The following is a 25,160-nucleotide window of genomic DNA, read 5'->3' as shown; positions in this document are numbered from 1 at the left end:
CAGATTGAAGAACGCTATTTTTCACTTTCTTTCATTTTTTTCTTTCACCCGGGTTTTCTTGTACAAAATGACCAATACAGTAAATGCTTTACATAATTAAAAAGGAAGATTAGTTTACAACTACATCTGAAGACAGAAACAAAAATACTTTTTACCACTCTGGATAATGGTTTGTGATCTTGAGAATCTGCCATGGATTGCTGTCATGTGCAATGGTGTCTTCCCATCTTTACTCTAAAGAAATATAATGAAAAAGTATACTCTGTTAATTGTATTGTCATATACCATACATAAATATTTAAGTATATTAACAATGGTCAGTACTGAGGCCAGATTTTTTGTGCATAATTATTGTTTGGCTTTGAAATACTACAATTTGAATTGAGATACTTAAAAAGTAAGCTAGCAGAAATAAAGAAAAAAGAACACACAAAGGGTCAGGCCTTAATTCAGGTCACTGTTAAGAAGACAGAGTGGAATAAGCATGGACAGGAATTTCAAAAAAACAAGTTTGACCAACATCAGTTCTTTGACTAGACAGGAATCACAGACACTAACTTGCCAAAACAAAAAAGTGAGAGCCAGCAGATACGTAGACCTTTTTCCTAGATGAAGATTCAAATATCAGAAACTGATGTGTTCCAATGGGATGAAGCATTGCTATATAAAATACTCCTATGTGGCATTTAAAACAAGATTAAAACTACTCTAACAAAGGCCATATTTAAGCAAATAATGTACAAATTTTACTATCACACCTCTTTATGTGTAAACACTGAGATCCTGTTACAAGCACAAAATTCAATGCTGGGAAGATTAAGTGAATTGTTAAAGTAGTTTTTATATGTAATACTAGCTTTGAGAAACTTTAAAAATGAAAGCAATTAAGTCCCTGAAAAGACAATGAAAGACTTTGTTGTCTTTAAACTATCATATTTGAAAGAGAATTATCATACGGGAGGCTGGGGGGAAATATTCAATGATCTCGTCCACTAAAGCCTCCTCAGTGCCATCATTCAATCATGATGGGGTAAACAGCTTGAAGAAAGGGGCTCCCCCCCATTTCTTTAGAACTGTACAGTTTTTTTCGTTTTTCTATCTCCAGAAATCAAGAAAGTGACTAGTAAAAAGCAGTCACTAACATGTTTGCTAAACTGAAGCACCAACTTGTATTTATGAAATATACATATTGTCTTATCAATGTTAAAATTCTAAATGCAAAAGCAATATTATAATTTTACCATCAACATAAAACTATATCGATTTTATTACCTGAACAAAATTTAATGATGGCTACGTAATATCTACATGTAACCACTGCCATTAAGAAGTTAAATATAATGCAACATGGTCTACAGAAAATACTCTAAATGGTCAACCTTGGCAAATTGGGGGTGGGGGGGATTCCCAACAGAGTAAATAATGTCCTATATCCTGTTTCTTTAAGTAGTAAAAAGTTTTCAAATTGTATTAGCTTTTCAAAGTCTAAGCTTTAAGAACTATAATTGTGAATTGTTTCCAATTATTTTTATTGAATTGAATGCTAGCTATCATTAAAGGATCTGTGATTTCCTCCATATGGTGAGATGTAGCTGACAGGCCTTTTCACCCCCAGAGGATGAACTTTTTTTTGCTACACCAATTCATGAAACTGTCCACTAAGGGGCAAAGAAAACCTCCCAAAGGAGCTACACTAGTCAGACACAGCTCCATGGTAGCCTACACACTTAAATTTGGAAGCAGCTGCTGGGCTGGTTCTATCAGCATCAACTTTTAGGCTTTAGTGAAGGCTCTCCATCATACAGTATTTTTTAAAGTACAGAGAGCTTAAACATAAATACAAAGTGGAAGCCACTTCAGCTGTTTAACAAAAAAAGAATTAATTTTAGAAGCTCTCCCTAAGTGGGGAGAGAAGGCAGCAATCTGAAGGCAGGCCAGAATGGGCCACAAAAATAGCTGTGCCCACCAGGAGATGGAAACTCGGTGGCCCAAGTTGTTTTTCCCTGACCGCTCGGCTACTGGACCTGACTTCTATTTCATTTGGATTTTGAGGTATTTCAGACTAAGAATAATAACCAGATGGGTTTTCATGACGCTAACTAGAGGGGTCAGTAGCAGCGAGCCATCTCTAGAGTGACAAAGACAGAAGGCCAGACAGAAGCTTCTCTTCTCTGGGCAACTACAGCTGATTTCCAGGATGGGGACAACAACCAGACCTATGGTTTTGGGTTTTTTTCCCCCCCTATGGTTTTATTGATTGATGCAGACACTTCCTCTACCAACTAAAGTCAGCATCTCCTCTGCCGTTTTTACCTTCAGAGAGCTGCCCAGAACATGGAAAAGTTAAGTGACTTGCCCAGGGTCCCACAGACAATGTTGGGTCAGATGTGGGATGTGGCTCTGGATACTGCACCATGATCCTTGAAGTGAGGTGGCTGGTGGTGCAGAGGACAAAGGGCTGGGCTTGGAGGCAGAACACCTGAGTTCAAACCCAGCCTCTGTGTGACTCTGCCTCAGTTTCCTCAAGTACAAAACGGGGATAAATCATAGCAGACACCTCAAAGGACTGTTGTGAGGACCGAATGAGATAATATTTGTAATGCCCTGAGCACAGTGCTGGGCTCATAGCAGGGCCTTAGGAAATGCTTGTTCCTTTCCCCTTTCTCTCTCAGTCTCAATGAGATCCTCAATTTTATTCCACAATACTTTCCCTCCTTCAGGGGGATCCCAAACACCAGGCAAAGGAATAGTGACTTAGTACTTTGGCAAAAGGAATTTGTCACTAACATTTTTTTTTTAGTGAGGCAATTGGGGTTAAGTGACTTGCCCAGGGTCACACAGCTAGCACGTGTTAAGTGTCTGAGGCCGGATTTGAACTCAGGTCCTCCTGACTCCAGGGCCAGTGCTCTATCCACTGCACCACCTAGCCACCCCTATCACTAACATTTAATCAAAGTGCTTCCTATTTTTTAGGCTTTGATTTATTTATTAATTCTCAACGCATTTAGACTTTCATTTTGTGGTTGTTTTTTTCAGGCCACAAAACCATAGACTGACAGAGAAATGCATGATAAATAAATCATGAAGCAATCAGCGAAAATCTCTCTAACTCAAAGCTAATCACATTCCACTTAGTGGGGAGGGTGCTTGAGGTCTGGGTAGCTTGTTTCCCCAGAAAAATACAAAGAAAAACGACCCCTCAGTGATACTCCAGATTTTCTCAAATTACTAAAACTACTTACAAACATGATTTTGTACAATTACAGAAAATGGAAGCTCTTCTTTCTACACATTTACAACTCTGATGTAAATATTTAAGTTCAAAAGTGATTTAAAGGACCACACCTTCATATTCACATCAGCCCCATTCCCAACTAGGAGTTCCAAACACAGGGCACCATGCGTAGATGCTGCAGCAAAGTGTAAAGGCGTAAATCCTTTCTCGTTCGTTTGATTGACGTGAGCACCGCAGTCTATGAGCTCATTCACAACCACATCTTGTCCATTATAGCAGGCTACGTGAAGAGGTGTGTTTCCATAGGCATTCGGTTCATTCATCTATCAGACAAAGAAGAGAGCAGGTATACACATCTGCAGAGATCCCTTCTACATTTAGAATGCTGGGCGCAGAGGGAGGTCTGGGTTCCGATGCCAAGTGGCTAGAGTCTAATCTCTTTAAGGCTCAGCTTCTTCGTAGTAAAACAGGGACAATAATACCTGTAATATCTGGACTAGGGGTCTAGAGAGGGCTGCCTTCAGAATTGCAATCATGAATTGTAATCATCTGCCTGAGACACTGTCTGTGTGACCTTGGAAAAGTGCCTTAGTCTCCCTTCTGTAAAATGGGAGTAATTATACTACCTACCTGACAGGGTTGTTGTGAGGATCAAATAAGATAACATATAAATCTTAAAGCACTATACAAACACTATATTATTCCTGACCACACAGGGTTGTTGAGAGATTCAAAAGATGCACAGTGAATAAAGCACTTTACAATGACACTTGACAGAGAAGTCAATTACTATCAACAATGAATTCTTGTGAGGTGGTGTTTATTATCCCTACTTTACAGATAAATAAATGTTGAAAATTAATCAAGTCACACAATTCCTACATGGTATAGGCAGAACTTGAATCCAGGACTTCTGCTCCTTAAATATACTATAACACATTGCCTTTTATGAAAGAAAGGAATATATTGTGGACCTGAGATAAAATCCTTCTGAAATGGACAATTTAAAAAAGATTTTTCTTGGAAAAGAATTGTTAATAATAAAACAGTGTTTTATTACTGTTAAGTCACAGAATACAAAAGCATGGATAGAGAATCCAATTTGTGTGTATGTATTCATGCTAGTTTTATGGCTTAACTGCCAAACAGAATGATTAGGAAAAGTCTGGGAAAGTACAAAGCAAATTTTCTAAAATATTTTTGAAAAACAATAACATGCCCAGTGAATCTTATTTTTGCTAAAGACTTGTGACATTAAATGTAAAAGTCATAACATACGTATAAACCAAGGCTTTCTGTCTAAAAGCATTACCAATCACATTTTTCTATTAATAATCAAATGCTTCTCAAACTCAACTATTTGAGAATAACTGAATTCAACGGTATAAACTGAAAATGTCAGTGTCTCTCTAATAATTTACATCTTTCCTATTTCTCTAAAGAACTCCCAATAGTTTATTTGCAATAAAGTATGTATGAAACGTGTGTGCTTGTGTTTATGTAAATATGTATATACACACACATATGGATGGACAGACTTAAAACTAAAAATACTAAGAATGGAAAACAAGTTTTAAAAATGAGTATAATCTATGATATATTTTATTTGCCCAATTCATGTGAAATCTAGATACTTTCCAGACTTAAAAAGTTGGCATTTACAAAAAGGCAAAGACTGTGTTTTGGAATAAAGAACTCTCAACAACTGGAAAGATTCCTTTTAGCTCCACTTCAATCCATGTTTTCCTGGTCCTATCACAATTTCACTTCTTTGTATTTTCTATACGTGCCCCCCCACCCCACCCCTAGTACAGTGATTGACATTTAGTAGTTGCTTAAGAAATGCTTGTTGAATGATTTTATTCAATATATTTTTGTTCAAGAGGAGTTCATTCTATTTAGCACCACAGAATTCTTTTGTACAAAGTGGGAGATATTTGGAAAATAAAAATGATTCTAATGAATAGTTTTCCAAGTATTTTGATACTGGTAGTCTTCCATTAGTTTATTTAAAGATCAGATTCATATTCTGGTTGTTCCTACATTTAAAAAACCTATTTACCAACAGAGCAAATATTTCATATTATGTATAAATAAAACAAAAAAAATCATCTTAAATGTATTAAAATAGCGACAACGAAATTAACAGTCAATGAAAAGACTTACATAGGAAGCATAAAATTAAATCAATATGTTGTCTAAATGGATGTTTACTTCAGAATTCAAAAATAGGACTTTCCAGATGAAATTTGAGAAAAATTATTAAACTGAGACTAAATGGTTAAAATGGATGTGAAGATAATTTAAAAATCTTGGGGACACTTGTCAGTGGGTCTTCAACTGCTCTCCTCCTCTTTACTAATTTCCTACTTTCGTGTTTTGTTTGCCATAGTTCTCATGTAATCAAGTTTGTTAGAATTAACACAAGGAAAAAGAGCCAAAGCAACTCTCTCTTGGGTACAGCACAGAAGCATCATGTAACACTTATCTTGTTTGCTTGAAAAGGTTTTTTGCTTCTTCCAGTTCTCAAGCTGTATTTCAGATGCCTGAAATTGCTGGATAAGTGAGGTGTTTCTAAGAAGGTATTGGATCAATCATAATAAAACTAACTTTTTCGACAAGCTGTTCGGTAGGAAGATAGAATCTCCTGGACCCTACAGCAGAAACAGAGGTGAAGAACTTATGACTGCATTTAAAAGAAAAATTTCTACCAATTGAAGGTACTCACTCTGAAAGTACACTTTCTCTCTTAAGTAAAACTGCCCTCTTTATACTCAATTATCCTGCTGAGTAGCTAAATTTTGCCAAGGCACATAGGTGCTTAGTTCAGGTTTAGTAAATTGAATGGAATCATGGCTCTTCTCAACGCTTTGAGAAGCATTTAAAACATGGGGAAATGTCTCTACTGCAGGGACCAATAACACAACATTTGGTACTGTCATTTTCAAAGTTTCCTTATACTTACATCAACACCGAGATCTAGAAGATACTTCACGACACTGATCATTCCGCTAGAAGCAGCAGCATGAAGAGGTGTGTAAGATTTCTTATCCTTACATGTGACTTCAGCTCCATGAGCGACAAGCAATTTCACAACTTCAATGTGACCTGAAATTAGTGGGTAGAGAAATACTCTCATCTTTTCCATTGCTATATATAACAACGATAAAGTAAAAAAATATACAATTTGTTTTTTCCTAAACCCCTATTTATAGACATATATACACATTACATATAGGTGTATATATATTTTATGGGGGTTGGGATCCTTTAGTTTAGTTTCTCAAAGAGAGTTACTCCAGGCCCATGTCCTTTAGTTTAGCTGGATAGTTTATGTTCCAACCCCATAACACACACACACACACACACACACACACACACACACACACACACACACACACACACACACAGAGGTATATATCTATATGTATATATAATAGGAAATCACTGGATATGTATGACAATAAATAATCAACAAATTTAAGTTGGGTCTGTAAGGGGAACGGGGCATAAAAGTAAAGAATTGTTACTATATATGGTGGCAAATGCACACATAAATTTGAAGTTTATGAATAATAAATCACCTTTCATTAGGACTCACACATAATCCATAAACCTAAATATAGCCTTAAAAACACTGGTTATTATTTATTATCCTAGTTTATTTTATTTGATAATTATTATTTCTTATACTTTCTAAATTATTTAATAATATCAGCTTAATATTTAGAATATTATATTTAAAATAGTGATACCAAATAAATTATTCTTTTTTTCAGCACATTTGATGTTCTACAAAACTGATGACCTGAGCCAATTTCTTGAATAATCTAAGTTATTAGTTAAGTATTCAGTACCTGAATATATCTATCTCATTCCAATAATCTTTCACTAAGCCTTCCATGCAAATCTTACTCCCCACTCTTTAATTTAATATGCTGCTCATAATAATTTACATTTTCTTTAAATGCTGAATCCTAGAGTTATAAAGGTGTGTAAAAATCTTTGCTTTTTGGGAGGGAAAGCATGAAGCTCCCCTATCACTTTACAGAATCCCTTACTCTCCACCTCAACTGAGGATCACTTTTCCTTACAATGGCTCATGCCTTCTTGTCACTCCTCTGTCTGCAAAGGGGTGTGTGTGTGTGTGTGTTTTCTTATTTTCTTCAAATCATTAAAATGTAGGTTACAGCTATAAGAATTACAGGAGCATTAAGATTTTAGCAAATTGTTCTGTAATCAAACTTTTAATTAACCTAAGATGCTAAAATCAGACATAGGAAATGGAATTCTAAAGTGTAGTTTTGCTCATCACAACATGAGGATATTCCAATGTAAAATGCATAGAAGGGTGGAGCTGAGAGAACAGAGTAGTAGGAAGCAATTCAGATAAGTCCCAAACTCCCCCGAACAAATCTAGAAAATGCACTTGAATCATTTCAGATAAGAAAATTTAGAAAAAAAACAACAGTGAATTATTTGTCTAGACCAGGTCAGCGTAGGGAGACATGAGAGGTCCGCTGATGCCAGGGGCAGGGTTGGGACAGGAAAGCACTGTGCCTGCAGCACTCCAGGGGCCAGGGCAAGAGGAGGTTCCAGATTCAGACAAGAAACGAATGGGACACTGTGATGGGGACAGGTGCCATCTGGCAGTTTCACTGACCACTACCCAGTTATGGGTCACAGTTCTACCACTGACTGAGCAAAGGGCGTCCAATGGGGATGCAGAGTTTCCAGATAGGGAGGTTCTGAGTGGTAACAATAAAGGAAGTTCAGGTCAAAGAAATAAAACTGAGCAACCAGAAAGAAGAAATGCAAATACTGAAAAGCCACAGTCAGGCTCATGTGCACTTTAGCAGATACTACCATAAAGTAGTGAGGAGCTTAGAATACCATATTCTGGAAGGCAAAGGATATGGGCTTACAACTAAGAATAACTTACCCAGCAAAACTAAATACAATACTACAGGGGGGAAAAATGAACCTTTGATAAATTAAATAGGACTTCAAAGCATTCCTGAAGAAAAGATCCAAGCTGTGTAGAAACTCTGAAGTTCAAACACAGGAGCAAAAGGAAACATAAAAAGGTAAACATGAATGAACAATGATAAAGAACTACAGAAGAATAAACTACTTTCTTTCAAATTTATGTATCTATTCTGAATCCTATCAAGGGACACAGAGGCAGTATAATTAGACAAGGCCTGGTAATGGTTTTGTTGAATTACTTGGGGTGTTGATATTTTTAAGAATGGAAAAAGAAGAGAAGAAGAAATACACTGAGGGAAAAGAAAAAGGAAGGTTAAGGACAACTTTCTTGCATAATCAGAGTGTGAAAGTAGGTGTCACTTTAGAGAAGCCTGAGAAGGTATATAATCAAATGAAGTGAAGGGATTTTTCTTTAGGTCTCAAGTGTGTCTTTGGGATGTGAGGGACTGGGAGAAAAAAGGGGTGATAGGATGGGAAGGTGAGAAGGCTGATTTTTGCTGACTGAAAAAATTTAAATATAATTTAAAAAAATTAAGCCCTCCACCAAAATCTCATAGAGCTAGGAAAAATAACAAAATTCATCTGGAAGAACAAAAAAATCAAGGATATCATGAGAATCAATGAAAAGAAATGTGAAAGAAGGTGGTCTAGTAGTCCCAGATCTCAAACTGTATTACAAATGGTAATTATCAAAACAATCTGGTACTGCCTGAGAAACAGAGTGGTGGATCAGTGGAATAGAATAGGTATACATTACAGTCTAGTAAATGACTATAGTAATCTAGTATATGATAAACCCAAATCCAAAGATCCAAGGTTTTGGAACAAAAACTCATTATCTGACAAAAACTGTTGGGGAAATCTAGAAAACAGTATGGTAAAAACTAGGCACAGACCGAAATCTCACACCATATACTAAAGTAAGGTCAAAATAGGTACATGATTTATGCATAAAGGGTGATAAAATAAGCAAATTAAGGCACCATGGAATAGTTTATCAGATTTATGGACAGAGGAAGAATTTTAAGACCAAAGAAGATATAGAGAGAATTACAAAATGTTAAATAGATAATTTTGATTATATAAAATTAAAAAGCTTTTGCACAAACAAAACCAATGTAACCAAAATTATAAGGAAAGCAGAAAACTGGGAAAAAACTTTTACAACAAGTATCACTGATAAAGGCCTCATTTCTCAAATATATAGAGAGAATTGGGTCAAATTCATAAAAATACAAGTTATTCCCCAATTGATCAAAGGATATGAACAGGTTTTCAGACAAAGAAATCAAAGTTATCTATAATCATATGAAAAAATGCTCTAAATGACTATTGATCAGAGGAATGCAAATTAAAATAATTCTGAGGTATCACCTCACACTTAGCAGAGTGGCTAATATGACAAAAAAGGAAAATGTTGAATGTTGGAGGGGATGTGGGGAAACTGGGATGCTAACACACTGTTGGTGGAGTTGTGAACTGATCAAACCATTCTGGACAGCAATTTGGAAATATGCTCAAAGTGCTATGAAATTGTGCATACCCTTTGATCCAGCAATACCACTGCTAGGTTATATCCCAAAGACATCCCAAACAAGTGAAAAAGACCTATTTATACAAAAATATTGATAGCAGCTCTTTTTATGGTGGCTTAGAATTAGAAATCAAAGGAATATCTATCAATCGGGGAATGGCTAAAGAAGCTGTGGTATATAATTATGATGGGATATTATTGTGCTATAAGAGATGTCAAGCAGGATGATTCAGAAAGGCCTAGAAAGAATTATATGAAATGACGTATAATAAGTGAGCAGAACCAGGAGAATATTGGGTACAGGGACAGCAATATTGTTTGATGATCCAAGACAATCCCAAGAGACTAATGATGAAGTATACTATTCATCTCCAAAGAAAAGAACTGATACCAATTGAACAGACTGAAGCATGCTTTTTTCACTTTCTTTCTTTCATTTTTTTCTTTTATTCAAGTTTTCTTGTACAAAATGACTAATATGGTAATGTTTTGTAATCACACACACACAAAAAAAGAAAAAAATTTAAACACAGTGAAAGAGAGAGACAGGGATGGATAGAGGGAGAGCATGAATGTATAGGGCTGTTGTAATTTTGAGGAGCTGTGTTCTAGAATGCCAATATGTATTTGGTGTATTTATATTTCTTCGCACTGAATGAAGTATTTATGATCTTGTTCTTTTTATGAAATATCATAGACAACATACTATAATGTCTCAGGTGTATATTTAACTTAAGCCTAAGAGATATCATTTAAATATTGATGCAAACATAGTAGAAAAGATACCTTTAAAACAAATTTACAAAAATAAAATCCATGTAGCTAAGATCATAAGGGAAGCTACTGATAAGGAAAAAAAATATTTCCAGCAAACATCTCTGAGATCCAAGATATATATAGGGAATGAATCCACATGCAAGATCAAGAGTTGTTTCCCAATAGATAAATAGTAAAAGGATACGAACATTTTTCAAAAGAAAAATTACAAATTGTTAATAACCATATGAAAGACTACTCAAAATTACTAACAATCACACAACTCTAATGTTTCACCTAATATATAACTTAGAAAGGCAATGAAGGCCCATATACTGTCAATGAAAATGAATTCGCCCAAACACTTGTGATGAGAGTGATTAAGATTTTCCTTCACTTTGTCTAAGACAGAAACAAGGTCCCATATATAACAAACAATGGGCATTTATTGGGAACCTGAATAGCAGTCTTTAGGATAAACCCTGGGAAGGTAACACTTTTTGATAAGAGTGAAAACCTGGAACTTAAATAATGCTCATTGATAACAACATTAATAGGTAACATTTATTTTGCACTTACTATGGCACTGGGCTAAGCACTTTATAATTGTTATCCTCACAACAACCCTGGAAGGTGGGTCCTACTCTTATCCCGATTTTAGAGATGAAGAAATTGAGGCAGATAGAGTTTAAGTGACTTGCTAGTGTCTCAGGCTATCTGAATTCAGGTCTTCCTGACTCCAGGCCTAGCGCTATCTACTGTGCCACAGCTGCCCCAGACAAATGCAATGAATTTTTTAAGAATCATAAGAATTAAACGAAGAGCTACAGAATTGTAAAGGTTCTACAGCAAGCAGAAGGCAAATAACATACAATGGGTAAAAAATGAAAATGAAAATGAAATTAATACTACCAAGTTTAGTGTGAAAAGACTTGAGAAAATGGACTTCTTTCCAAAGATGGATGACTGGAAGGGAAAAGGGTGGGGGAGAAGAGGGAAGGAAATAGAGGGGGAGGTGCAGAACAGTGCAGATAGCCAGCCACAATTGAAACAAGGGTGGATTTTGTGACAAAACAACCCACTGGGAGGGCAGGAAAGGGATGTATGTAGAAATGACTGTAATGGGGAAACAAAAGGTCTTAGTTAAAAAATAAAAACAAACCCAAACCCCTTTCTTAAACTATAGACTAATCCCTACCAACAATGAATTTATATATTTAACCACCAGAAACAACAATAAAAAACCCATTAATTTTTTAAAAAATAGAACTAAGAACTGGTTCAATAACTTTTAAAAACTGTGGCAGTGAGGGGGTACAGGAGACCAAGTACTACACTGCAGTTTGGAAAATATGGGTTTTATTAGTATTACATAGAAATTTCTGATGATTTGTGTGGATTCACTTCATATTATACAAGTTTGTAGTTATTGTTTCAAATACTTTTTTAATTGACTCTTTAGGTTAAGTATACCATATCATTTGGGAAAATTTTGTTTCTGCTTTACCTACAGTTAATGCTTCAATTTATCCTTTCTTGTTTTATTGCTATGGCCAACATTTCTAGAACTATGTTAGTGGTGACAATAGACAACCTGGTTTTACCCTTAAGTTACTGAAAAGGATTCCAGTTTATCTTTAATACAAATAATTGTAGCTCTTGTTTTTAGATAAATATTATTTATCATTTTAAGTTTTCTAGTGTGTATTTTTTTAAAAATTAAAAAAGAAAACACCCCACAGAAATGGACATTCTATTTTGTCCAAAGCTTTTTCTATAGCTACTGATATAATCAAATTTCTCTTGATTTGATTACTCTGGTTTATAGTTTATATTTTTCCAATTTCAAACCAACCCTGAAGCCACAGTATATAAAGCTAATTTGGTCCTGGGGTATAAACTCTGTGATGTTATTTTAACCTCTTTTGCTGATATTTTAAATTAGATTTTAAGCTCCTTGAAGGCAAGAGCTGTCTTTTGCCTCTTTTTGCACATCCAGAGCTTAGCACCGTGCCTGGCAGATCTGAGACACTTAATAAATACTTTTCACCTTTTGTTCATTAGGGATATTGGCCTATAGCTTTATTTTTCTGCTTTGACTCTCCCTGGTTGATATATCAGGACCATAGCTGTGCCATAAAAGGAATTTGGTTGGATCCTTTTTTTGGGTTATTTTTTGGCAAACAATTTATGTAATATTGTAATTAATTGTTTCTTGAATGTTTGATGGAATATATTTATAAATACAACTGTAAATGCAAAATAGATAAAAACAATTGGAAAAATATTAATTGTTCACATATAATACAAGATTATATGATAAAATTTACATTATTATTATTCAAGGTTATACCCAATCAAAATTACCAGTGGATTATTACTTTATAAAACTAGGAAAAGTAATAATGAAATCAGAGGCAGCTAGGTGGCACAGTGGAAAGTGCCAGGCCTGGAGTTAAAAATTCAAATCTGGCCTCAGACACTTCTTAGCTGTGTTACTCTGGGGACATCACAACTCTCTTTGCCTCAGTTCCTCATCTGTAAAATGAGCTGGAGAAAGTATGGGAAACCACGTCAGTGTCCTTGCTAAGAAAACCCCAAGTGGGGTCACAAAGTGGACACAACTGAACAAAAAAAGGGGAATTTATATGGAGGCAAAAAAGTCAAGAACCTCAAGAGAAGTAATGAAAAGAAACGGAAACAAAAGGAGGTCTAGCAGCGCCAGCTTTTAAACCATATACAAAGCAGTGATTATAAAAACAATCTAATACTGGCTAAAAAAGAAGATCCATCAGAAAGGATTAAATACATGCTATATACAAGCAAATGTATCTAATACTACAGTATTCAATAAACACAAAGATCTCAACTACTAGGATAAGGACTCAGTGATAGTGATAGAAAGAAAAGTGTCAATTAGTGATTTAAAAATATAGAGCATGGGGCAGCTAGGTGGTGCAGTGGATAGAGCACCGGCCCTGGAGTCAGGAGGACCTGAGTTCAAATCCAGCCTCAGACACTTAACACTAGCTGTGTGACCTTAGGCAAGTCACTTAATCCCAATTGCCTCACTAAAAATAAAAATAAAAATAAAAACAAAAAAACAGAGCAGCTGATTCTTCTCTTATAGCATGACAGATGCAGAACTATGTTTAATGTTGTGATGTATGTGTATGTGTATGTACACATATATGTGTGTGTATATATGCGAATGGGGGAAGGAAGCCTACTACTACACATATATGTATGCATGCACACACACACACACACACACACACACACACAAAATATAACCTATATAGGATTCCCTGCGGTCTGGGGGGTGGGGGTAGGGGAGAGAAAAATTGGAAATTGGAAATCTTATGTAAACAAATGCTGAAAGCTATCTCTGCATGTAACTGGAAAATAATAAAATACTTTTATTTAAGAAAAAAATAGAGCAGAAGATATTCAGAAAGGAAAATCAAGGCTGCTAAAACTACCATGTGAGATTTGAATTATACAAAAAAGATATACACAGTAATAAAAACCAAACAATACCCATAACAGAAATTCAGTCTTATCTTGTTATTGTTCAGTCTTTTTCATTTATGTCCAACTCTTCATGACCCCATTTGGGATTTTCTTGGCAGAGATGTTGCAGTGATTTGTCATTTCCTTCTCCATCTCATTTTGCAGATGATGAACTGAGGTAAACAGCCCTAAGTGACTTATCCAGAGTCACACAGATATTAAATGTCTGAGACTGAATTTGAACTCGTGAAGACTATGTACTGCACCCTATACTGAAATGTTCATGTTTATTGGGTTTTTACTAGGAACAGAATTTTTTTTAAAGGTTTTTAATCTAAGTAGGAAAACAAGTCCTAAATCATGCCTACAAATATTTTCTGAGTGACTTACACAGACACAATATTATGGCAGGTATCTTATTTAAAGGAAGACACTTGGAGGAATTTTCCTTGAAACAATTCAAAATATAACTTGCAATATGTAAGGAAACAGTAAAAAGGATCCCTGATGGAGAGCAGGAGAAGAGCAATGGGAAAGAGAGATGCAAGGAGGTGTCTGATCAACAGTGTCAGGAACTAATCAGTAGTTTCGACATATAGAAGACAAAGCAGTCACTGTACATATAGATCTGTACAAGGAAAATGACTTTAGTTGTACCAAAAGAATTGACTTATAGCAGAATACGCTGGTGGGAGGCAGAAGAGTGGTGCTGTGAGATAAATACATCATGAAAGCGTCTGGCCAAGAGTTAAGTAGGGCCTGTAATAGGATTGGATATGGAAGTACAGTTGGCCACCTTCTAATCAAATGTGTTGTCATTATTCCAAGGATGTGTAATTAGACAACTTGTGTTCTGTCTCCTCCTCTAGTAGAAACTGTGTCATTCTTAATCTAACTCAATGTACTGAAAGTAAGCCGAGGGAGAAAGCTATGAATTTTTCCCCATTGTGCATAAATAGGATAGTCGGAAGGCACAGTTCTGAGGGCATGAAGCTCCCCATACCCTAGGGACACCTGAAGAAACAAACACCCACTCCGTCGACCCCCCCCTCCCCCAAGTCCTGAACTACATGTACTCTGCTATTCTGGGCAAGAACAATTGGAGGCAGCTCACTGCACCTTCCTACCTTCCCTTTCGGTCAACAGCTCTTTAAGCCAAGTCTTAGAGCAGGAAAGGTTTTGCATACTATGATTAATTTACACATTCTTTAACATAATTTGCATTTGCCAAGCATTATTTGAATTTTTTTTTTAAAAGGATAGCATTTCCGTATTACCACTTCTTTGGGATATCCAGCCTCTAACTCCTTAATAGCTGATACACAATACATACATATCACACATGTACACACACACACACACACACACACACACACACACACACACCTAGGAGGGGATACTATTCTTTATCCACTTCACCACCACATATATTCACATGAAACACTTTAAAAAATAAAAAAAAATATTTAAAAATAATAATAAAGTGTTTCATGTGAATTAATTAATGTGAAGTAATAAACATTTTTATTTATAGTTTTGGGTTCCAATTCTTAGCCCTCCTTCCCTCTCTCCCCTTCCCCTCTCTGAGGTGGTAAGCAATGAGATATGGGTTATAGTAGCGCCAGCGCCCTGGAGAGGACACTCCAGCTACTCCTCATGGGGTAGATACAACATGGGATGCGGCAGTTACTGGTTATAAGTCACTCAGGAGCTGTGGCTCCTGTATTGGACTGCACAGCCACACTGTGGCCTCTGGCTCTTCAGGGCGCTGATCCATGGTCGTCCGGGACTGGTGGAGGCCTACTACTACTACTACTACTACTACTACTACTACTACTACTACGGGATATACATGTATGATTACGTAAAACATGACCATGTTAGTCATTTTATATAAGAAAACTTGAATAAAAGAAAAAAATGAAAGAAAGTGAAAAATCGCCTGCTTCAGTCTGTGTTCCATCAATATCAGTTCTTTCTTTGGAGGTGGATAGTGTGCTTCATCATTGGTCCTTCGGGATTGTCTTGGATCATGGTACTGCTGAGAATAGTTAAGCCATTCACAGTTCTTCGTCAAACAATACTGCTGTCTCTATGCACAATGTTCTCTCCGTTCTGTTCACTTTGCTATACATCAGTTCATACAAGTCTTTCCAGAGCTTTCTGAAATCATCCTGCTTGTCATTTCTTATAGCACAATAATATTCCATCACCATCATATACTACAGCTTGTTTAGCCATTCCCCAATCGATGGGCATGCCTTTGATTTCCAATTCTTAGCTACCACAAAAAGAGCTACTCTTGATATTTTTGTACAAAGAGGCCTTTTTCTCTTTTTTGGGGATGTCTTGGGATGTAAATCTAGCAGTAGTATTGCTAGATCAAAGGGTATGCACAGTTCTAGAGAGCTTTGGGCATAATTCCAAATTGCTCTCCAGAATGGTTGGATCTTTTCATAACTCTACCAACAATGAATTAGTGTTCTAGCTTTCCCAAATCCCCTCCAATATCCAATATTTTCCATTTTTGTTACATTTGCTAAGCACCCACTACATATAAAGCACTGTGCTAAGCACTAGGGATACAAAGAAAGGCAAAAAGGCAGCACCTGCTCTGAAGGAGCTCCCAGTTTAATGGGGGAGACAACATGCTAACAGCTACAAACAAGATATATGCAGGATAAACTGGAGAAAATTCAATGAAAAAATTCAATGAAAAGCACTACCAATTAGGCATGTCAGCAAAGAAAGGCTTCTTGAAGAAAATGGTGTTTGGTTGCTGACACTTGAAGGAGGTCAGAGAAACCGGGAGATGGGAGATCAGGAAAGAGGTTTATGGGTGTGAGGGACAGCCAGGGAAGTGCCCAGAGGCCAGAGATGGGACATCTTGTGTGAGAAATAGCAAAGAAGCCAGTCATGAGGTTGTTGATTATGTTGAGGAGAGTGTGGTGCAACAAGACTAGAAAAGCAGGAAGGGACCAAGTTATGGAGCTTTAAAAGTGAAACAGAAGACTATATTTGGCCTGGGAGACACCAGAGAGCACAGATGTTACTGAAGAGGGGCAGTGACACGGTCAGATCTGTATTAAAGTACATAGTATCTGTATTAAAGTACAAAGTGGCAAGGCCACTTTGACAGCTGAGAGGGGGAGAGAACTGAGGGGCAGCAAAACCAACCAGAGGGTTCCTGTAATAGTCCAGGTGTGAGGGAGTGAGGGCCCACACTAAGTGGCAGGAGTGTCTGAAGGAAGGGGGCATAACTGATGTTCCAAGGATAGGAAGACTTGGGTTGGAATCTTGCCTTGGTTCCAAATCACCTTAAACTCTATAATCTCAATTTTCTTATCTGTAAAACAGGGATAGTAACAGTTCCTACTTCACTGGGTTGTGAGAATCAGTATCACTCTTAAAGCCTCATTATCATTAGAGTCGTTGGTGATGTAGGAGACCGAAGAATGAAAGGTTAGTCCTTTATCACATTTCCTGTAAGTTCGCAGTATAAGATAAAAAATATGTCAAAGAATAAATCAGGAATGTTGATGATACATGATTCATCTAAGAAGCAGAACTGTGACAGCACTCGGCACAGTGTCTGGCACATAGGAGGCACTTAATGATTGCTGATTGGATTAGATTTAGATGGAAAGGACTAAAACTCCATGTACATCAAATCTGTTAATCATCAACATTCATGTGACTAGAAGCATGCCCGTGATTTTCTTAGTAACCTCATTTTCACTTTCATGTTGGCAATTATGCACATTCATGGCTATTTGACATCTGATCCAATGGAAGGCAAGATGCAGGTTAAAAAATGTTTCAGTTTTGAGAATTTTATCTGCTGTGCTGTATTTATGGTACTGTAGATTTCATGTATTATGAAAAGTGAATATTGTCTAAAATCAATGTTTTTAAAAATTGAGATATTAGTACAAAAGGTCACAGAAATCTAGGGAATTACTAGTGAGAAAAAATGTTTTTGCACACTACCAATTTTATTTCCTGTGACTTTTTATGGGTTATTTCATGGCTACTATGTTAGGAGGAAAAATGCAATGATCAGAACCAATGCTTTGATATGTAGAATTGCATGTATGCAGAAGAGTTTATTTTCAGCAACCTCTAGTGAAAGATTAGTTTTTGGTAGTCATGGGAACCTAACATCATTTCCAAAAGGTTCAATCTATTGTCATTGTGTTTTTGGCTTTCATGCCACTTTCTAAGAAGAAACCAGCTGAAGATTAACTGTACAATCAATAGGGCTAGCAATTGGTGAACCTTAATCTCAAAACTAGAACAGATGAGAGACGGAGAGGAGAATTAAATACACTATATATTCAACATTTCATATTAACAGAATGATACAGCACTGCTCATGGCCTTCCAATAATGTTACCTGTGACCTGTATATAACTACTCTCTTTTGTTTGTTCTTTCATTTCTCCCTTAACTACTTTTTTTTTTCCTTTTTTAGTGAGGCAACTGGGGTTAAGTGACTTGCCCAGAGTCACACAGCTAGTAAGTGTTAAGTGTCTGAGGCCAGATTTGAACTCAGGTCCTCTTGACTCCAGGGCCGGTGCTCTATCCACTGTGCCGCCTAGCTGCCCCTCTTCCTTAACTTCTACAAAAACTAAGTCATTCACTTGCAAGGATTATAATGTGTAATTTATAAAACAAATCAAAAACAAAATAAAGATACATACCCATATATGCTGCCCAGTGAATAGCACGTCTGTCCTTCTTGTCAAATGCATTAATATTGGCACCTCTGGACAATAGCAGATTGACCATCTGGGATAAATAAACAATGTAACTTCATATTAATGCATAAAATCATGATGTTTCTTAGTCTCCATATGCCATTAAGGAGGTGCCTGTGGGCAAGGTCCTCAGCTTCTATGGGCCTCAATTAGTTAATATTCAAAATGAAAGGACAGGACTAGAAAAAGTTCCCAAACAACTTTCGGGACTATATGGATTGCCTTTTTTTTTTTTTGGTGGGGCAATGAGGGTTAAGTGACTTGCCCAGGGTCACACAGCTAATAAGTGTCAAGTGTCTAAAGCCGGATTTGAACTCAGGTCCTCCTGAATCCAGGGCCGGTGCTTTATCCATTGTACCACCTAGTTGGCCCCATGGGGATTGCTTTTTTAATGTAAAAAAAAAAAAAATATCCATGGGCCCCTACAAGAAAGTAGTTGGACTACTTGTACTCATTCAATAAGAAAACACAAAATGCCTAAAGAAAGGAAGCAAGCATTTACTGAGTGCTTATTATGAGCCAGGTACTATGCTAAGTACTTCACGATCCTCTCATTTGCTCTTCACAACAACCCTGGGTAGGTGCTGTTATTATCCCATTTACCCCATAAGGAAACTGAGACAAACAGAGGTGAGGTCACTTGCCCAGAGTCAAACAGCTAATAGGTGTCTAAGGCTACATTTGAACTCAGATCTTGTAAACTCCAGACCCAGCACTCTATTCCATCCACAAGGTATATTATGAATTCAGTAACACTTTTAAATTAATTTGAAACCTTGGACTTGATGATTTTATTTTAAAATTGTCTGCAAGCTATAAACTTCTATGATTCTATGATAAATAGGGAGGGAAATAAACAAAAGAAATAATACAATACAGCAACCTGGCACTTAGCTTCCATAATCCTCACTGAAGGTTACATTTGTTGTGGATTAAACATAACTGACTATAATTGTAGAATAAAAAATAAACATCTAAGATAATGATAATTAGGATACAAATGTCCACTAGAATGAGAGTTTAAGGCTTTGCTATGGGTAAGAGGAAAAATGAAATCTAAAATACTTTCTCCTATTTTTAATCACACAAATAATTTCGTTTATCACACAGATAATTTTCATTCCAAAGGACAAAAAACACTCTTAAGCCTAAATAAATGTTGCATACCTCAACGTGCCCGCTGAATGCTGCATGATGTAAAGCAGTCCTGCCAGCTCGATCAGATACATTGACATTACTTAGGAGGGGAACCAAAGCTTCAGCACATTGGACAGCTTTGTTTGCAGCAGCTATGTGTAAAGGAGTTTGCCAATTTTTGTCACGAGCATTAACATCTGCGGAATGCTTCAACAATACCTGGACAGCTTCCTGGAAAATGTGTGTAAATAAAAATAAGTGAAAAAGGATAGAGCAGTTGTAAAAATGTACAAATACCTACTGAGAAAATTAATACTAAACAATAAAGGTTTTTGTGGAGTTTACAACCATAAAAACTTATTTATTAATATATTTTAACAAATCTCCCAAAACGGAAGACTCTTTTGATAACATGTAAACATGGTATAAAAAAGTTTAAAAAAAAAAGCTTTAGCAAACACCAACGTTTTTCTTATCTGTTCCTCAACTATAATTTTGAACCTCTTATATTGTCTCCCTTTATTCCTCAAATTTCAATTCAACAAGCAAGCAAATAGGTATAAGAGATATATTAAAAAAAAAAAAAAAGAAAAATAGTTGCTGCCTTCATGGAGTTAATATTCTCCTTGATGGACTCACCATGTACACATATAAATAAATTACAAAACAATTTTACTAAGGAGAGAGCACTCAGAAGGCAACATCTGAACTCAGCCTCAGGAAGGAAGCCAATTCAAGGCTGGGGGCAGGAGGGGAACATACAGAAATGCCTTATTTGGGCATCAGCAACAAAGGCAGTTAGGATTGAACTTAGACTCTGAAATAAGCAGGGAGAGTGAAGGGAATCCTAAAAGGAAGTCAGAAGCATGGCTCAGCATCAGAGGACTTCCTGATGTTGAGTCAGAGGAACTAGTTCAGGGTCTGCTCTGCCACTCACTGTAGGACCTCAGAAAAATAAAATCTCTTTGTGGGTCTTGAGAACTGGACAGAGGATCTATTACGTGTCTCTACATCCATGATTCTAAGATTCTTATGGAGAAATGGTACATGATCAGATTCAGACTTCAGAAACAGTCTTGTCAGCTGTGAGGAAGGCGGGACAGGGTCTACTACGTGCAACGCATTGTCTGTGTTAACAACCATGATTTCATTCGATGCTCACAACAACTACCCACTGAAGTAGATGGTTTTAAAATTGTTGAATATGACATACTTAAAGAGCATATAGGAAAAGATGTTCATTGGGCAAAGGGCGGGGGAGAAGGGGGAAGAAGAAGAGAGGATAAGAGGCAGAAGAGAGAAAAGAGGAGGGTAGAAAAGTAGGGGGAAGAGAGGAGAGGGAGAGCAGGGGGCAGGGAGAAGAGGAGAAAGAAAGTTCTGTCCTTCACATGCTCCATGTCCCATGCAAATGGGCTCAACAGCTATTTAATGTTCCCTCTTCCTCTGCCCTTCTTAGGATGCCTGGAATACACCCATCCACCCTCAGTTCTGATAAAGCCTCACTCTGATTCCTTCTATCTCAGTCACCTGTTCTATTCTAGTCATTTCCCATCTTGTAATGTTTTTTTTCCTTCTGCATGCCCTACCTTTCCAATCGAAATCTAAGTTTCTTAAGGGAAAGGACATCCTGGGATGCTTAGCGTAGCACTTCACATAGTACACTCGCGATACATTTTTACTGCATCATGCTTTGAGTCTGTTATTGTTATGATCTGGAACACTAAGAAGTATACAAGTCTGTTGAGACCATTTACTTCATTCCCCTAATTTTGCAATGAGGATATTATAGACCTTGGTCAAGGTCTCAAAGTTAATTAGTGATAGTTTAAGGTTTCTGATGCTTTTTCCACAACTCAATCTGAATTAATTTGCAAAAAGTTGTGGCATAGTAGGGAACGGAATCATTGAACTTTGAATAGGAAACTTACAGGTCATCTCTTATTTTTAAAATTTCTTGCAACTGTCCCTTTACCAGTACTTTCTCAGTTATCACGACTAATTGTGAACAAAGGATGCCCTAGGAGAGAAATGATCTTCACCAAATGGGCATGTTTATAAAGGGGGTAGGGAGAAGGGGACCTGGACGCACTTTTGCCTGCACAGGATGCTAGAGATGCAAAGTTTGCCCATTTGTGGAGAGAAGATGGGTGCTTATCCAAGTAGGTTCTTATGGTTCTTTTTGCTAGTGATGACAAGGCCACTAGGTAATCATTTCTTCAAAAATTATGCTAAAAATTTCATACCTCACTACAAGATGCAACTGCTCTGTGTAAAGGAGTCAACCATTTGCTGTCTTTGGCATTAACTCTAGCTCCTGCAACAAGAGAAAAAATAAACTGAATTAAAAAAAAATACAAAATCATTTCTATCAAATCACTATACCAAAAGTATTAACAGATTTTGGGTTTCAGACATTATGGTAAAAAGCTTAAATTAATGAGAGTTGATAATTTATAGTTACTTTTTTTTCCTTTTACTCTGTTTGAAATCATGATTGCTAACCCTGTTTTCTTTGCTTCAGCTGAAGCATAATATTCTCTTCCAGCCCCTTACCTTTAACCTGTGTGTATCTCTTTGCTTCAACTGTGTCTCTTGTAAACAACATATTATAGGATTTTGGTTCATTCTGCCATCCATCTCTGTTGAATGGGTGAGTTCATCCCATTCACATTTATAGTCATGACAACTTTTTATTTCTATCCATACTTTTTTATCCCCCACCCCTCTTACTTCCACCCTTTCCCTCCCCACAAGTGTTTTACTTCTCATCACTACCTTCCCCAATATACCCTCCCTTTTATTAGTCCCCCTCCCTCTTCTATTATTCCCATCCCTTGTTTACCTCCTTATAGGTTAAGACAGCTTTTTATATCCAAGAGAGTCTGTATGTTATTCCCTCTTTGAGTCAATTTTGATGAGTAAGGTTTGAGCTTTGCCTGCCCCCCCCATCATAATAGCTTTTTTTGCACCTCTTTCATGTGGGATATCTCTCCTTCCAGTTAAATTTCTTTCTCACCCCTTTATTTTGCTTTTTTGGGTTATCATCCCATCAATGTTACCTTATATCCACACCTACTGTCTTCATATACTCCTAATTACTCTTATAAATAATAAAGTTAGGAGTTACAAATATTACCTTGCCGTACAGTTTAACCTCATTGAATTTATCTTTTTTTCTTTCTTGTTTCTTTTTACATTTTTACGTTTCCCTTGAGTCTGGTTTTAGAGGTCAAAATTTTTATTCAGCTCTGGTCTTTTAATCAGAAACGCTCGAAAATCCTTTATTTCATTAAATAGCAATTTTTCCCCCTATGAAAGATTATATTCAATTTTGCTGGGTGGGTCATTCTTAGTTGTAAACCTAACTTTCTTTAATAGTATTTTTCCAGTTAGATATAGTGTAACATTTGTTTTTATAAGTCCCAAATTTTTCTCTCTTCTTCCCTTGCCTCCCCCCTCCCCAAGACAAGAAGTCATCTGATACAGGTTATATATCTCTAATCACATTAAACTTATTTCCACATTAGTCATATTGTTAAAGTTCAATTCTGATTTTGAAGGAATTATTTTCAGTGACTTTTTGTACTTCCTTTTCCGACAAATGTATACTTGCAAGGTATAATTATTTTAAATCATGGATAAAATATTTAAATAAGATAGTATGTACTTATTACTAATAAATCAAAGTAATATCTGTTTCTATAGATAGCCAAATGACCACTCTAAAAACACGTTCGGATCTCATCAATTCATCTTCCCCAGTATCTATGGCAACCATAGCCACCCCTTCACTCTGACAACTGCCCACTTAAACAACTGCAACTAACTCTTGACAGGTCTTATTACCACATTCCACATTTTCTCCTCATTCCACTTCATCATCCCTAGTGCCATCAGACTAATGCTGTTCATGGATGGATCTGGTCATTCCTGTCCATAAAATGCCTACTAGGTAATGTCCTTTATCTGGCACTCAAGACCCTCCAAAATCTACCACTGTTCTACCTACTTTATCTCATTATTCCCTTCCACTAATTCAACTTTTCAGCCAAAATGGATCATATGCGGCTTCCCTTCCATTCTCGGCTTCCATCTCGCTCCTCCTTTGACTTCTAAATTCCCACCCAGGTTTTAAAAGTTAACTGACATGCCAAGCTCTTCATGAAGTCAGTTATCTATAACACAGTATTAATCACAGATACAGAGCTGGAAGGAACTCTAGAAGCCCCGAAGTCCTGAAGACATGAACATAAGAATGCTACAACACTTGAAAAGATCAGTGATCTTGACGTAGGTATTTTCTCTGGGTTGTTCCGTTGATCACTACACAAGATTTTCCCAACCTGATGGCAGCCTTCCCTCTTCTCATGTCACATGACTGGCCCACATCTTTTTTGATCATGTATTTCCTCAATGATCTTTTATACTCTTAAGCTTATATCTGGATTAGAAAAATATCACACAGTTTACTTGCACCCACCTTACGCAGCTCTCCATTATTTTTGGGGTGATCTGCAGCTGTAATTCCTCAGAGGTTTTTGTGTTTCAAGATTCATATCCATAAAGTGACAATGGGAAGACATTCACATTGAATAGACAAGTTTGCACTAGGTAGGCTTGGCTCAAGATCATTAAAAACATTACACAATTTAACAGTTCCAAACTCATTCTCTGTCTATTCGCTTTTGTACAACTTACTGTCCATTTGTACTAAGTTTGCTACTTGTATACTAACTCAATAAACGGGGCCATCCAGCTGTATATCAAAATCCAAACAACAGGCATTTTTCATTCATTCTCTCATTTCATTTTTCCTACATGGATGATTAGGCTGATCTCCTCTCAGTAACCAATCTCAAAAAGAATACCCTGTGATGTTCTGAGAATGATGAAATCAATACAATGTAACCTAAAACCACAAGCCCTGTAGTTTGCCATCTACAGCAGATTCTTAACTTTAGGTTGGTGGATTTTTTTCTTTCTTTTTAAAAAAGCCTTTTGATAACGCTACTTTAGCATAACTGCATTCCCTTTGTAATTCAAAGCATTTTACTTTATGCATTTAAAAATATTCTGAGTGGCCCATTGGCTTCACCAGATTGCTAAAGAGTCCATGACACAAAAAAGGTTAAGAATCTCAGACTAGTGGGATTCTATCTTACATTGAGACTTCTTCACAAGACATGTTTTGTGATAGTGACAAACATCTCAAGGAAACATAGATTTCCTTGTTTTA

General features: G+C 36.6%; 1 protein-coding gene across 3 annotated transcripts in view; it reads right to left on the bottom strand.

The window, feature by feature from the left end:
* Positions 1 to 25,160, bottom strand: part of ANKRD28 (ankyrin repeat domain 28) — a 183,243-nt gene that overhangs the window by 51,505 nt on the left and 106,578 nt on the right. For all 3 annotated transcript variants that reach the window (XM_043965044.1, XM_043965045.1, XM_043965043.1), the window contains exons 4-9: positions 22,168 to 22,238; positions 19,955 to 20,155; positions 18,731 to 18,818; positions 6,201 to 6,343; positions 3,346 to 3,558; positions 156 to 234 (exon numbers count right to left, since the gene is read on the bottom strand). In XM_043965044.1, coding sequence (XP_043820979.1) covers positions 156 to 234; positions 3,346 to 3,558; positions 6,201 to 6,343; positions 18,731 to 18,818; positions 19,955 to 20,155; positions 22,168 to 22,238 — 795 coding nt within the window. The remainder of the gene's footprint in view (positions 1 to 155; positions 235 to 3,345; positions 3,559 to 6,200; positions 6,344 to 18,730; positions 18,819 to 19,954; positions 20,156 to 22,167; positions 22,239 to 25,160) is intronic.

Source organism: Dromiciops gliroides, chromosome 5 (genome assembly GCF_019393635.1).
Source record: "Dromiciops gliroides isolate mDroGli1 chromosome 5, mDroGli1.pri, whole genome shotgun sequence".
Classification (NCBI taxonomy): Eukaryota; Metazoa; Chordata; class Mammalia; order Microbiotheria; family Microbiotheriidae; genus Dromiciops; species Dromiciops gliroides.
The sequence above is the reverse complement of the archived record's forward strand: the minus strand, read 5'-3'. Positions and strand labels throughout refer to the sequence as shown.